At 46.4% G+C, this 15,145-nt stretch overlaps 1 protein-coding gene across 10 annotated transcripts in view; it reads right to left on the bottom strand.

The window, feature by feature from the left end:
- ILDR2 (immunoglobulin like domain containing receptor 2) overlaps nucleotides 1-15,145 on the bottom strand; it is a 64,714-nt gene that overhangs the window by 10,145 nt on the left and 39,424 nt on the right. For 7 of the 10 annotated variants that reach the window (XM_053208817.1, XM_027046456.2, XM_053208819.1 and 4 more), the window contains exons 4-6: nucleotides 12,074-12,130; nucleotides 9,150-9,296; nucleotides 7,851-8,027 (exon numbers count right to left, since the gene is read on the bottom strand). The exons of 1 other annotated variant lie outside the window; for it this stretch is intronic. In XM_053208817.1, the coding sequence (XP_053064792.1) occupies nucleotides 7,851-8,027; nucleotides 9,150-9,296; nucleotides 12,074-12,130 (381 nt within the window). The remainder of the gene's footprint in view (nucleotides 1-7,850; nucleotides 8,028-9,149; nucleotides 9,297-12,073; nucleotides 12,131-15,145) is intronic. 2 more of the 10 variants (XM_053208814.1, XM_053208813.1) reach the window with 2 other exon arrangements.

The raw sequence follows: 15,145 nt of genomic DNA, 5'->3' as shown, positions 1-15,145 counted from the left end.
TTCCGGTAGCCTCATTTTATGGTTGAGAAAAGTCTGATTCAGAGGGATTTCATAACTTGCTCAAGCATTACTGGCAGCACCAGAGCTGGAACCATGTTATCTGACTGAAGCCTCTCTGGAGCCTAGGAGTCGGGGGTAGTAGGAAAGACAAGAGGAGAAAACCCAGAGTAGGAAATGCTCATAGGTGTGCCCTAGGTGGGAGGATCTGAGCCGTCGTCCTATCTTCTAGCCAGTCAGGACTCTACAACGGGATGGAAGAAAGTGACCCAACCCCAACGTCCTCTATTCCCAAAGCAGGGCGAATGCCATAAAGAAACCACATGACTGCATGTGCCTCCAGAGGGGACTCTGCTTTCTGCTTTCTGGTCATCTTACCCTGGCTGTGGACAAAGCCCCACACACGAACTATGTCCATGGAAGATTAAAATACAGCATTCCGCAGCACTCTGATCACAGCCCTGGCACCGAAAACTGAAAGAACGCCCCCACACCCATTTGCAGGTGCACCAATTTTCTATATGAGAACATTCTGGGCAGTTCAGATTCATCTCCAATTGTGGAATCACTTTAAAAAAAAAAAAAAAACTAATGAATCTCAGCACACGCTTTTAAGTGGCACCTTCTCCTGGAGGTTAGATCCGTAATCCTTATGCAGAAGCAATTATTAGCAGGAATGATTTTATTTATCAAGCTACACACTCTTCCTTCCATCTCTGCAGAGGCGTTTACAGAGTAGTACAGACAGTTCAATTAAAATGCAATTATCCCACGGAACTGCTATGTCTGTTCTGAGGCAGTCATGTCTGATGGATGAAACACAGGGCTAGGAAATAGGGAACTGGGCACTGGTAGGCATGTGGCTGGTTTATTGAGGGGCCTCAAATAAATGATGACCTACCAAGTACTTGGATTTAATGTCTATAAAATGCAACTAATACTTCCCCAACTTTAAATCTTCCCAACCTTCCTCTTCACAAGGAAGAGAAGACAGATATAGAAAAAATTTAAAAAGGTAAAAAAGAGGACAACAAAGACCTAATCGGTAGAGTTCTTTGAGTTCCTTGTAATTATCAGGGGCCGCTCAAATGGCACCACATCCCAAAAGCTTTCTCTGATTCTCATAGCTATAAAGTTCTATTTCTTCTCTCTCTCCATCTCATTTCTCTCTTATAAACCATTTACTTGGAAGTTTCACTAGGACCCTCAATACGCTCTAGTTTGTTCCAAATTATTTGTATAAATGTCTCATCTTCCCAAAGATTTTCGAAGGAAAAGAAGTCTTATTCTAGATCAGCGTAAAGCCCAGAACAGTGCTTGGTAGGCACTTAATGAACGTTTGAGGGGCGCCTGGGTGGCGCAGTCGGTTAAGCGTTCAGCCAGGTCACGATCTCGCGGTCCGTGAGTTCGAGCCCCGCGTCAGGCTCTGGGCGGATGGCTCGGAGCCTGGAGCCTGTTTCCGATTCTGGGTCTCCCTCTCTCTCTGCCCCTCCCCCGTTCATGCTCTGTCTCTCTCTGTCCCAAAAATAAAAATAAAAACGTTGGAAAAAAAATTAAAAAAAAAATAAAATAAATAAACGTTTGAGCTGAATTGGTGCTAGTCTGAGGGTGGTGCGGGGGGTAATGATTTCCTTGGAAAGAGTATTTCCTGCAGAGTTTCCCTCTCTAGATTCTAAACTTCCTGAGGACAAGGACCGGTTCTATCTCTGCATCTCCAGCACAAGCACAGAGCCTAGCACACTGTAGACCCTAGAAACATGTGTTTGTATGAATGAATGAGTGAATGAACGAACGAACGAACACACGAACGAATGAACAGAAATCAGGAATAGAAACTATATGACAAGGGACTGCAGAGTAAGGCAGAAGCAGCCATGTGGTTGGTTGGTCAGAGGGTTTTGGCCAGGAAGGGGAGGACTTGAACGATGGCTTGAGGGAGCAGCAAGGTTTAGGTCAGTTTTGCTGCCATCATTGATGGTTATTTTTTAAAGGAGAACACTAGCAGGTGCTATAGGCATTAGGGAAGGGGCCTACCCTACCTGAACTAGGGCCTCAGCCAGGTGTTTTAAATATGTGAAGCACTGTTACAGTAAACATTCAGTCACACTGAGATCAAGTGGAGGTGGGGAGGTGTTGCTTTATGGAACAATGTCCCAGCTGTCCCCTGGTGGTGAGAGATGGCCGCCTCTCTGAGCAACAGCTGGAAACCTCTCCGTTAGTTGCAACTTGGGGTAGAGCACAGATTGTTTTCTGTGCCAGTACAACAAATCACACTCCTCCTTGTGAGACAGGTTTGATGGTGTATGCACAGGTTATCATGTCCCTGAAAGGTTACAGTCACTATTTACAGCCTCAAACGAAGACAGTGGTCTCACCTTCCAATCCTGGCATTCTAAAGAGACTCCACTAGAACAGATACTTTCTGCCTGGACTTCAGCTAATGTCTTCAGAAATCTAAATCCCTCCGATTTGCCGAGAAGGACGAGGACGAATTATTGATATTTAGACTTTAGAGGTATCATCTATTTGGTTTCAGTAGCTAAAAAGCTAGGCCATTCTCCCTGCAAAAAAGGTGTTTCTTTTTTTCCAACTGAAAACTGTAAGTTTGATTGTGTAGCACACTAAAACTAGAACGAAAACAAGTTCTCTCATCCTAGCAGAATCTGGCTCTGTGTCACATATATGCTCAGGAGCATTTAAAACACCAGAAAACCTCTCTTCATCCCTCCAAGCAGATGAGACTTTTCCTTCTCTGAGCTTGCATCAGAGAACAGTCTTATCATACACTGCTTTGTATTGCTTCACTCGTTTTATTTCCATTCACAAACCCCCAATGCTCATTTTGCTAGACAGCAAATTCTGTGAGGGAAAATTCGTAGGCATTCATCAAATTTTTCTTACATGAAAACAAGTAAAATGGTGTCAGGTTGATTTTTATCTGTAATTTGCCTGAAGATCCGAGCACTCTCTGATGTGTGGTGATAGTTTAAAAAGACAGGTCCTGGACCATTGGCCAAAGTCCAGCCCTTTTTGGAAAATGACTCTTCCCCCCAGTGATGTTTCAGTTTAGCATGGATGCGGGATCTATTTATCTTTTCAAGCTCTGTCTGGCCCAAGTCCTTTCGTTGCTGTGGCTCTTCATACTTCAACTCCTCGAATGGATTAGCCTCGGCAACTTTGGTTCTGGCGGGGAGGGAATATTGGGATGTTCATTTTGATGCCAAACTACAAAAATTCTTATTGTTAAAGTAGTTGAGCTGATGTGTGTGACCCAGTTGACTGGAAATCAGCTACTTTTCAGTTCATTTCTCCTTTACAGCCAAGCCTAACTTATAAAACTTGCAGAAGAAGTCTCTGAGGCACATACCCGTGGATATAGCCTTGTCTTTCCTACCCTATCTTAATGAGCTAAGTAAGGCTGTTTATGGATGATGGAACAGCTGCCACATTCCACCCCCAGGGTGATAGCAGCTCAGTTGTGGGAGAAGGTGATGTTTAAAATTTGCATATCCTCTGGATACATACAGTAGGCATATATATAGACGCATATCCTTATTAGTTTTGAAAATGACATCTCAAAACCCTACTTGCCTACTCAATTCTTTTGTAAGAAGAATGAGGGGAGGCCAGGTGGATGTGAAAACAAATTAGAACAAGGCAAGAGTAGCGGTGGAAAGCCAGTGTTGGAGATAGTTGCATTCATCAAGGTGAGAGATGAGGGTAGCAGGGACTAGGACAGCACAATACAGGTGGAGGAAAGTAAACCGATTCAAGGTGATTTTGAGGTGTGATCCGAGGGGCCTGGTGACCAACCGGACGAGGGAAGTGAGGCAGAGATGAGGACAAGGTCCCTGCTTCTGGTTGGGGCTGCCGGGTGGACAACAGGGCCACCTGTTGTGATAAGAAACGCGGGAGTTGGTTTGCAGTCAAAAAACAGCAGACTAATTCGACTTCCTGGAGTCCGAGTTTGAAATGCCTGTGAGATGTCCAGGCAGTTGGGTACATGGGACTGAGGAGCAGGAGAGGGGCTGGAGACAGTGACTGGGAGCCATAAGCATAGAAAACATGATTGAAGCCGTGGGAGGAGATAACATTTCCCAGGGAGAGGACCTTGGACAAAACAGGAGGAAGGCCAGCCAGCGTAGAGAGAAATAAGTAGGAAAAATTACTAACCAACGTGTTGGGGAAGGCAAAGAGAGAGGGGTGGGGCAGGGGTGGCAAACGCTTTAAGAAGTCAAGGGAGGTTAAGAACTGGGAAGCATTGATTAGATCTGCCACAAGGCAATCTTCACAAGCACTGTTTCTGGAGTAGTGAAGGCGATAGCAAGATGGAAGTTAGTCGAGGAGTTGGCGAAAAGCGGAGGAAACGGAGACATGAAACATCCGAAACGTTGAAGGAGTTCAGCTGTGAAGAGGAGAAAAGGGGTAGGGAAGCAACATCCAAGGACTACGAGGTTTTTGCAAATTGTTGTTTTGTTTTAATGGAGAGATTTAGGCACGCTTTGAATGCTGCTGGGAAGGAGTCTCTAGAGCAAGACAGTCCGGCAAGGAGAGGGGAGACCGGGATGGAATGTGGGGTACTCAATAAAGAGAGAACCTTGACAAAGCTGAAGAGGCTGAGTCCAGGGCAGGACAGGAGGAGAGAGTTCTTCTATTGTAACAGAGGTCTCAAGTAGCTGCCAAGAAGAACGGGGGAGGGAATCAAGGCTCCTCTTCTCTCTCCCAGTTGGTAACTGACTGGCTGTACTACACACAGCTCATCAAAGATGCCTTTCCAACTACCCAGAGGGTTCAAAAGGGCACTGTATACAAATGTAACCTGAAAAATCACTATTGCTAGATGATTACCCTAAAATTGAGCTAGCATATAAATATAAAATAGGCTAAACTTACATCTTTATAAATCAGCACTTCTTGACATCTCTAACCTTCTTTAACAAATAATGTACATAGAACATTGGCTTAAGCCACCTTTTTCTTAACAGACAAATAACCAGATGCCATCAATAATTCTGTCCATGGGGCCATGAGTACAGAAATGTGCCCACCAGGGGTCATGAGGAATGCTATCCTGACTCAGTGAACCAGACAATGACAACCTGGGCCAGACTAGCTGTGGCTAACATTGCTTGTGCATCTTCCCCTTTTTGCTGGCTAACAGAACCCTGATTTTGTTCATTTCCGAGGTGATTAGGTGTTTTTGGCCTAAGAGATGCGTCTCGATTAGTTCAAGCCAATCTGGTATAGAAACGGGCACAGGACACAATTCTTGCCAATAAAACCACCAACAAGTCTGTTAGAAGGGGGAGGGGCTTCTGGAAAAGGTTTCCTCACTCTTGAGAAAAGCAGCACAAGGGAGTATCTTTTTCTATCTCTGAATGCATTTAGTACCTGAACCATGGCTGTCACCACAGGATCATAAGGGGAGCCAGCTTGGAAGGACAGAACAAAAGCTACAAAGAACTCAGTCCTTCAGTGGTGCTACCTGACCCGATCGATGAAGCAACCCCGGAGCCACTTTTCCTTGGGATTTCTTGCTCTGTGAAATAATAAGTGTTCCTATGTTTCAAGCCATTTCTTTTTTTCTTAAACTTTTGTTTTTTTTTAAATTTTTTTTTCAACGTTTATTTATTTTTGGGACAGAGAGAGACAGAGCATGAACGGGGGAGGGGCAGAGAGAGAGGGAGACCCAGAATCGGAAACAGGCTCCAGGCTCTGAGCCATCAGCCCAGAGCCTGACGCGGGGCTCGAACTCGTGGACCGCGAGATCGTGACCTGGCTGAAGTCAGACGCTTAACCGACTGCACCACCCAGGCGCCCCTAAACTTTTTTTTTTTTTTTAAACATCTATTCATTTTTTTGAGAAGTAGAGACGGTGCAAAGCGGGGGAGGGACAGAGAGAGGGAGACACAGAAATCCGAAGCAGGCTCCAGGCTCTGAGCTGTCAGCACAGAGCCCTACGTGGGGCTCGAACTCACGAACTGTGAGACCGTGACCTGAGCTGAAGTCGGACGCTCAACCGACTGAGCCACCCAGGCACCCCCTCCAGCCACTTCTAACTGCATTTGGTTAGTGTGGCAGGAACCAGAAAAAGGTTGAAATCAGGAGAGAGGAAGTATCTGTCACCCTATGAGTAAGAATCATTTCATTACGAGCATCCATTTCCAAAAAGTAAGAGGGAATGGGTTCTGGTGGGAAGGAAGGATAAAAAGACTGGAGAAAGGGGAAGCCACAAACCGATTATGAGACAAGTTCCATTAACGTCTCTTTTCCCATTCCATCCTTGGGAGAAACGAACTATATTGTCTTTATCTCTCCAATTCTCTGTGTGTCCTTGATCATTAACTTTTACTTCTCAGTCTGTGACTCATTCCCAGGCTCAGACGTCAGAATTCTACTGATAGTTCCAGGGAGAGGGTAAAAAAAAAACAAACAAAAAAAACACAACAAACCCACAAATACCAATTGCTCACTGAGGATATCCACTCCTTCCAGGGTCCAGCACGGACAGGTCATTCAGTGGGCCGGATACTCTTCCCGCACCCACTGAAGGAAGTCCAGATACCTCCAGGGGAGAAGTGTCTGTTTTACCAACCCCGCTGGCTCATCCACACCTAGGGATTTAAGTCGCCTTCCAAATATACTTCACACACGTCTAATCGCTACTGCTCTGTAATCCTGTTCAGACACCTCCCAGAAAGCTACATTTTAATGTCTCTCCGCCCCGGCTACCCCTGTGCCCTCGCCCATAACCACGAATGCATCATGCCCTAAACACCAGGGCTCATCTCCATCCAAATAAGCTCTCCCTACCAAGTACTTAATTCCGTCTATGGTGCGCATCACTGGACAGCTTGCACTCATCCTGAAGCCTCCCCTTTCCTGCATTCCCTAAAGTCATACCTGCTTCCTCTTTCGAAGTATCTCTCAGATTTACCTGCTCACTTCAACTCCCATAGCCTCCATCACGACCCAGATGCTCTCACACCCCCTGAACGGCTTCAGTCACCTCTCAGCCCGGGATCGCTGATCCCACTCTCTTCCGTTCCCACTTGCCTTGTTAGCACAGCACCTCTCCAAGAACTCAGGAACCTGCCTGCAGTGGCTCCGACTCCCTTATGGCACCAAGTCCCGGCTCTCCTGAATGGGTTTCAAGGCCCTCCCTCACCTGGGTGAGGCTCCATTAAAGCCTCCCACTTTCTCCCAGTCAGCCAAGTTGGAGACTGTCAAACACACACCCTGTTCTTCCAGCCCCAGGCTTCCACCATGTGTCCTTCCCGGGGGTGCCCAGCAACCCGCTGTCTGCTCTCCTCTTCCTTTGTCTTCTAGGCCCAGCTCAAATCCACCTCTTCCCTGAACACTCTGTAACTGCTCCAGCTCTTTATCCTTTGAATTCCCAGCACCATACTCTTTACAGCATCTAATTGTCCTAATAAAAGTCTATGGTCTCTCCCTGGCTGGGCCGTACCGCTTCCTGGGCAAACCGCGTCCTAAACTTCTTAGTGTTCCTCACAGTACCTGCTGTAGTGCAACAGTCCTGAACCCTAGGTAGGGCTGAAAGAACTATTTATTCACTGGATGACCCACATTCAACGGGTACCTTGCCTCTTTTCCTCATCATCTTAGTTACTGAGGAGTCTGGGAAGAAAGCAGGGGCAGCTACATCCTGCAGCCCTTGGAGAGCCTGACACGCGTTCCAGATGACATCTGATAGAGCTAGAGAGATCCCACTTCTGGAATGGAGACCGTCACTTTCCAAAGAAGAATCACCGAGCTGATGGTTCTTATCAGGAAGGAACGAGAGCGGAAGCCAGAGAGGAGCATGGGGCAGGGCGGTCTGGAACTACATTTACCACTGTGGCTTCCTCCAGTGGAGTCACTTGGTGCCAGGGGAGGTGGATGCGGCTTGTCCATCAGCATGCCAGATGAGGGGGCTCCTCCCAAGGGGACAGAGGGGATGGAGTAAGGGCCGGGGACACCGGAGACAGAGGGAGGGTACCCGGCCTTTGCTGCTTTCCCTGCTTCATACACTGCGGAGGGAGATGAAGAGCAAAAGAGATTATATTATTGTCCCACCCTCCACAACCCTCACACCAAAACTCCCTGAGGATGCGCTTACGGGAGCTCTTGGATGTGTGCCTCTGTGTTGTGTGTGTGTGTGTGTGTGTGTGTGTGTGTGTGTGTGTTCTCCTAGGCCTGAACTGATTCATCAGAACCACTCTCCCCCACCCCCTTGGACTCCTCCAGCTCCACCAAAAGCAATGACATAAGGAATTACAGTGTTCAGTAGCTGGCAACTGAGTAATTAAGCAGTACTAGGAGCTGTCATGGCAGTCTGTGGTGACGGCCCGGCCCATTGCTAACCACACTGTCTGTAGGCTGCCTCTGTCCCTCCGGAGGAGGCCTAGCACCGTGCCACCCTCCTGGGTTCCAGGAGGACCCCAAACCTCTTCTAGAGAGGCAGAGCAGGTAATGAGCTTGCACCTGGCCCTGCTCTGTGCTCTCAAAGGCAGAGCAAATAACCTGGGTCCTCCTGGAAACTGCTTTCATGCTAAGAATATTAAAGATGCACGTATGTCTTTCTCCTTCAAGATGTATTCGGCTTATGGCCGGGGTGCCCAACTTAGTGGCTACACGGGCTCGGCCATTCAGGTAAAATTGTGAATCCCCAAGTAAGGACTGGTCCCTTTGTGGACCATTTTGTCACGGGAATAAATAAAACTCATCCGCGGCCGGATGGTACTCAAAGGCTGCAGTCTGCATACTCTGCTTGTTAAAAGAGGAGTTCTCTGCATCCGAGAGGCATGGCCTTTCCTCTGGCTTGAGGGCCTGAAGAGAGGACAAAAGCCTTACCCACAACCTGACATCTGGAAGCTGCCCTTCCTTTCACCAATAGTGCCAATGAGAGTCGCAAACGCAGGGGTGACTGGTGTGGATGAGAAGTATGGAGAGGTGCAGGCAGGTGAGAAAGCAAACAGCAATGGGCATCTCAGGATGCCGGGGGCTCCCAGCAGAGGTGTGAGCCTGGAACGACCAACTTTTAAGGTGGAAGGGAAGGAGGCGGAGAAGGAACTCAGGGTACACAGCTGTCTGATGGTGAGGTGACATTTCTCGCGATCGTTCTACATCTCCCCACTAGTCACTTTACTCACAGGCCTGCGGGCAGCAGCAGGAATCTGGACAACACGGGCAGCGGATGTAGCAACAGCAGCTGTGAGGGCAGCACTGGCACCAGCAGATCCCCACCAGGACGAAGAAGAGGAAGATTCCCAGGATCACCAGGCCAACAAACACCCACTCTGGAAGGACGCACAGAGAAACCCACGGTTGAGGTGGCCCGCTGTCGGGACAGGCGCACTCTCATGGCTGTCTACTGTGGGAGGAGTGGGCGGGAGGGATCTGGGGAAGTATCCGGTAACAGGGCACGGAGCCCCCAAACTCAGGGGGGATCTCTGAGAGGGAAAAGCGCAGACTTCACAGGGTTGGGGGGGGTCATGGGGAAGAGGGGCGAAGGTTGCCTAGGTCGTACCGGGCACACGTAACGACCAGCACAAAGTGATGGGGGAGCTTCGGGGCCCCCTCCTGGGCAAAAGGTTCAAAGTATCAACTGTAGCGGCAGAACAAGTATGGGACAAGAACAGAAAGAGCCCCCGGCTGGGGAGAGGAGGAACCTTGCTTGCTGAGCTACGAAGAGGTGGGTTCTGTGAATATGTTCCTTTTGCGGTCAAGTTACTCTTTCCTATAAAAATGTAAGTCCTGCAAGAAAGTTCTCTATGTCTCCACGGTCTAAACCGGCACATATTTAAGTGGGTCCAGGTTCCTTATGTGTTCATCTACTTTCCCTGCTGACCACCCCGTAACACCCTTCCCAGACTCAGCATCAAGGCTGAGATCAAAACCTTCTGCGACAAAACCTGTGGAACAAACCATGGCTAGGGAAATCTAGAGACAAAGACTCAGGAGGAGAATATGATGTCGCCACGCCCCCAAGAATGGCTCGGTTGGATCACGCGCAGGTTGACCATGCTGAATAGCCTGCGTAGCTGCGGGAAAAATGGCTCAGGGCTTTGAGGACTATACTGGCTACGTTTGTTAGCTCCTGTTATTTTCCCACCTCTACCAGAGGATGACCACAGCTTCTAGTGCATTTGCTCATCCAAAAGATTAAGAGAAGGGAAACAAATTCCATTTGGCTTAGATAAAAATGACTGTGACCTTCGAGTGACTTTGTGTCACGCTTTTGGGATTTGGCTATAGGACCCAGCTGCCTATAGACTGGACAGACTAGAGTGAGCCATGAGTTCCTTTAAAAGTCAAAAAATCAAAGTAATTCATTTTGAGCGAAAGCCGCCTACCAAAAAGTCCCTTTACAATGAACTTTAAGTATATATTGTTTTTCTTGAATTTTTGGTTATTAAATGTTCTTTCAGTTAAATGGACATTCAGTTGGAGCTTGAGAATATGACATTTTTGTTATATAAAGGGTTCTGTGATAATGATAAAATTCTTTGACCTTTGTCTAGAACACAGTTTCCTCAGAGAAAAAAACCAACAACTTCTATTTCCTGAAACGTCCCTCGTCACCCCATCCACTCATCCCCATTCAAATTAACCAGGTCACCATCTCTTCAGTGAGGAAATGAGAAGGCCCTGCGCCTGCTGAGAACGGTCTAGAAAACATTCCTGCTGAGGACCATAGATAGCTCAGGGCTTTGTCCTGGACCTTAGCAATAACCCAGGAACATTCTGTCTCCGGAGACAGATATGAGCTCTGAGGATTAGATGAGTGTTGTGGCATGGAGGCTACAACAGTCTTGGGTCAAGCAGTCAAAGATAAAGGACTGGCGGGTTACCCTGGAGAAACAAAAGAATGTTATCCACACAAGGATTCTTGGAGTCAAAAGGGAGGGATATTCAAGGGACCAGGACCAGATATGAAAAATACAGTAACTCTTTCCTGGGACTGGGGGAACATAACATCTAGTTTGAAGCGATGCTTCGTAACATTGTATGTGTATGTTTGCGGGCGATGCACAAACGAGTACAAGCTGACAGCACTCTGGATAAGGGGGATCACAAAGAGATATCTATTTGTGTCCCTGGGGTCAACATCAACAGGAAGCATGTTTATATTTGGGTTGGCCAGCTAATGGCAAAACAGGAGAATTCGTGGAAGAATAATGAGTGAAATTCAACTGTGGAGACTTTGGATGTTTTAAAAGCTGAATAAAGTCAAAACCTATGGCCGGGAATAGTCTGTATCTCTCTGTTGCTCCCAACTATCATGCAGCTCTCAACCCTTTGGCAGTAGCCCTCCAAAGCAAGAATGAATCATAGTCTTTAGTATTCTCTGAGTTTGGATATGTCCTTTCCCGTAGTTCATTCCCGTTTCTCATGGAACCTCCTTCCATTACGGACTATAGTGTTGCACTGAACGGATGCTGGCTTGTCTAGGCTGGTGCATTCAACTTAAGCTATATGAAATGACAGAGCTGTGCATCTGGGGTTTCCCTGACATATGGTCCATGGATCCCAGGGACTTATGGGGCCCAAGGAGCCCCTGAAATTGTATACAAAGCAATGTAGGTCTGTAAGTATGTACTTTTCAAGGAAGGAGGGGTGTACTGACTTCATAAGGTTTGAAAAACTGTTTTGGTAAAGTTACAAAAGGCAATTCAGAGTAACATGGTCATACACTAATGAATGGGTCAACATATAACTTAGGGAATAAGGAAATGCAGATAAATAATTACTTTGTTAGGGATACTTCTAGCTGCCTGGGGACAGCTGAGATGCTGAATGGTTATGGAGTTTGCCAAAGAGCCTGCACAGCTGACACTGAAGGACTGGGTCCCCCTTGCGGCTTATTTTTAATCATTATCCTTTTAGGACCTACTAATAGAAGAAATACAATCTAAAGGCTCTTCCATTGGGCTCAGTTCATCCTGGAAAAGAACACAGAAATAATACAGACAAATGTGCAAACAAATTAAAGGAACAATTAGCGACTAATGCAGAAGCAAGACAGATGGAGTGACAGCAAATTAAGCAAATAAAGAGTTAAATGAGTGAATACCTGGCATAATCTCCACAGCAAAACTGGGCAAGAGATCAGCAAGCAGCCCTGTCCTGCCTGGAAGAGGTGGAAGGAAAAGAAGAAGGAAAGAGGTTACTCCAAAGGAAAATACAGCTTAGAGGCTGGCTCCACGTGGCGCCGTCCCTACACCAGGGCCATGGACCCACGCTCCTTGGGGTAGGAGAGGCAAGTCGCCGAGGCGGGGCTTAGTCAAGAGAATAACTTTCTCCATCACTCTTTGGCAGCCATCTAAGTGAACTCTGCACCTAAACCAGATGGAAGCAGAAACAGAACTTTCTCTCCAACTATTTATAGAAGGAGGAAATTCTCTGCTTCAAATATGAAAAACCCTGCTTGAGCAGACTGACACATACCATCTCCATTCATTTATACATTCTTCTCCACACATTTTATTGGAAAGTCAAACCCATCTGTATCCAAACGTTCAACCTACATTTTCATACATCCATACACAGTCCTATGTCCATATAAAAACAAAAGTACATATTTGGTTTTAACTCAGAATTGTCTCACTACATGTTCTATTTATAGCCTAAAGATGTTTCAATGATTAAAATGTTCAAAGGCGAGGAAAAGATAAAGCTAGATGAGTTACACGCTCTTCTACACTCCTTCTGGTTTCAGAAATACTCTATACATATGTATATGGTATGGATTTTCCATATGGGACCCACAGCTGGCGTCGTATGAACCCAAGTGCCTTCTGCATGGTTCGGCATACGAGCTTAAGAGCCAGCTGGTGTCAGAACAGGCGCCCCCTCGGGGTTCTGGGAGGCAAAGAGCTACGCAGGAACCAAGACTGTAGAGGATGTGGGGGAGGGGGTTAGTCCTTTTAAATACTAGCCTGATTTAGGGGCGCCTGGGTGGCTCAGTCAGTTAAGCATCTGACTCTTGGTTTCAGCGCAGGTCACGATCTCACGGGTCGTGAGTCCGAGCCCCACATCGGGCTCTGCGCTGACAGTGTTGAGGTTGCTTGGGATTCTCTGCCCCTCCCTCTCTCTGCCCTTCCCTCTGTGCCCCTCCCCTGCTCATGCTGTCTACCCCACGGAAGCCCCTGCTAATAAACAAGTCTTGCATTATGAAACAACTGGCAAACTGCCCTCCTTTCCCACTTCTAATGGCAAAAAGTCGCCGTGGTACCACTTAAGCACGCAACTGAATCTTACTTGACTTAACACGCAGAACATATGCCTCTAGAACGGCTCTATCCACTAGAAATATAATGTGAGCGACAGGTAATTTTTAGCTTTTCTAGTCATCACATCACAGAGTAAAAAAAGAAATTAATTGAATACTATATTTTACTCATAGCAGCACTTCAAGGGCTCAGCAGCCACACGTCACTGCTGAACACACAGGTTTAGGGGTCTGTTTCATGCATGTGGAGTGGGCCCATTTAGAAAACGAGTTTATTGAGGTGCATCAGAGAAAAAATTACCCACGTGCAGTTTATATTTTCAGTCGAAAGGTTTATCATGATCGGTCACTGGTCCCCGCCTCCGTCAAACTACTCTATGGAAAAGAAGGTCTGACAAAAGTCAAAGAAAAAGGAGTCCCTCCAGGACACTGACTTTTTCTTGGCTCTCCCTAACTATACAAGGCCAACGGGGTAAAAGGTGCCCTGGCCATGTCTCCTGCTTGGGTAATGGTTCCTCATCTGAGAAATTCATTGGGACCACAACACATTCCAAGGGGAAGGAAGTCTAGAATGAAGTGACTTAGGCTAGCTCTGTTTTAGGTCTTGGCAAGAAAGGCTTCTTTCTTTCTGTCTTTCTAGCTTGTGCAGCTGAGCTGTTAAGGATGGTCTGCTGCTTGCGAGGTCTCTTGGAAGAACACACGAGAGCCAAGTGGGGCACTGGAGAAAGGTGTACCCTGAAGGAGACTTCTCAGGCTAGCCTTTGACCTAAGCCTTCCTGATAGGCTAAGAGGTGCCTCTAAGACTCACGTGTGGTCTAGGATGGGATACCAGACAGGAATTTGGGGCCAAATTCCGAGCAAGTGATTCATAGCATGCACTGGTCTCATCTGGAGTGTTCTGTGTACAAATATCCCTTGGAATCCCTTGTTGGAAACTCAACAAAGAAACAGCTGGTCAAGGACTGGGGAATTTGGGATGTTGGCCATCTCTTGAAGACATAATTAATATTAATTACCGGCTGATAGTTGATCAAAAAGTCAATATACAATGTTTTTCACAAGCTAGTTATGGGATGCTTACTTAATGGTGGCTTAAAAAAAAAAAAAAATCCAGAGGTGCCTGGGTGGCTCAGCCGGTTAAGCACCTGACTTCGACTCAGGTCATGATCTCCCTGTTCCCGAGTTCAAGCCCTGCATCGAGCTCTGTGCTGACAGCTCAGAGCCTGGAGCCTGTTTCTGATTCTCTGTCTCCCTCTTGCTCTCTGCCCCTCCCCCGCTCACACTCTGTCTCTGTCCCTCAAAAATAAACATTAAAAGATTGTTTTAAAATCCAGACAATTAGCACTTCTGAATGTATCTCTTATTGTACCTAATAAAATGAGAAGCTTTTCTTGGGTCTACTCTTAAGCTCTCAAGCCTACCAATGTTTTAAACATCTCTAGATACGCTATAGCCCATAATTAACTACATTTATAAAAGAAATGTTATTGATGATATAAACTACCAACTTGTACACTCACAGGAAATTAGCCATGTGATAATTATTAACTATAAAAAATCTATATATTCAAGGAAAATATGGTGCTTATACTTATTATATAGAAGACATTATATTGGAGAAAGCAGTGAACTGGGAATCAGGGTACTTAGGGCACCTTTGCCATTAGTTTACTTGGTGACTATAGGCAAATTACTTCCTCTTTCTAGGTCTCAGTTTTCTCATTAATCAAATGAGGTGACTGAATAAAGTGATCTATAAATAGGGAGACTATATATCCTCGTTTGTGCCTGTTGTACCTGTGTAAATACTAATAGCACTACTTTTTATTCTCTAAGTGTCTTATCTTGGACGATTAATTATATGGTCACCCAGCCTACAATATTCTTGGTTCTCAAATCTGATACTTAGAGATT

This window comes from Acinonyx jubatus, chromosome E4, assembly GCF_027475565.1.
Source record: "Acinonyx jubatus isolate Ajub_Pintada_27869175 chromosome E4, VMU_Ajub_asm_v1.0, whole genome shotgun sequence".
NCBI classification, from domain to species: domain Eukaryota; kingdom Metazoa; phylum Chordata; class Mammalia; order Carnivora; family Felidae; genus Acinonyx; species Acinonyx jubatus.
This window is presented reverse-complemented; position numbering and strand designations above follow the sequence as displayed.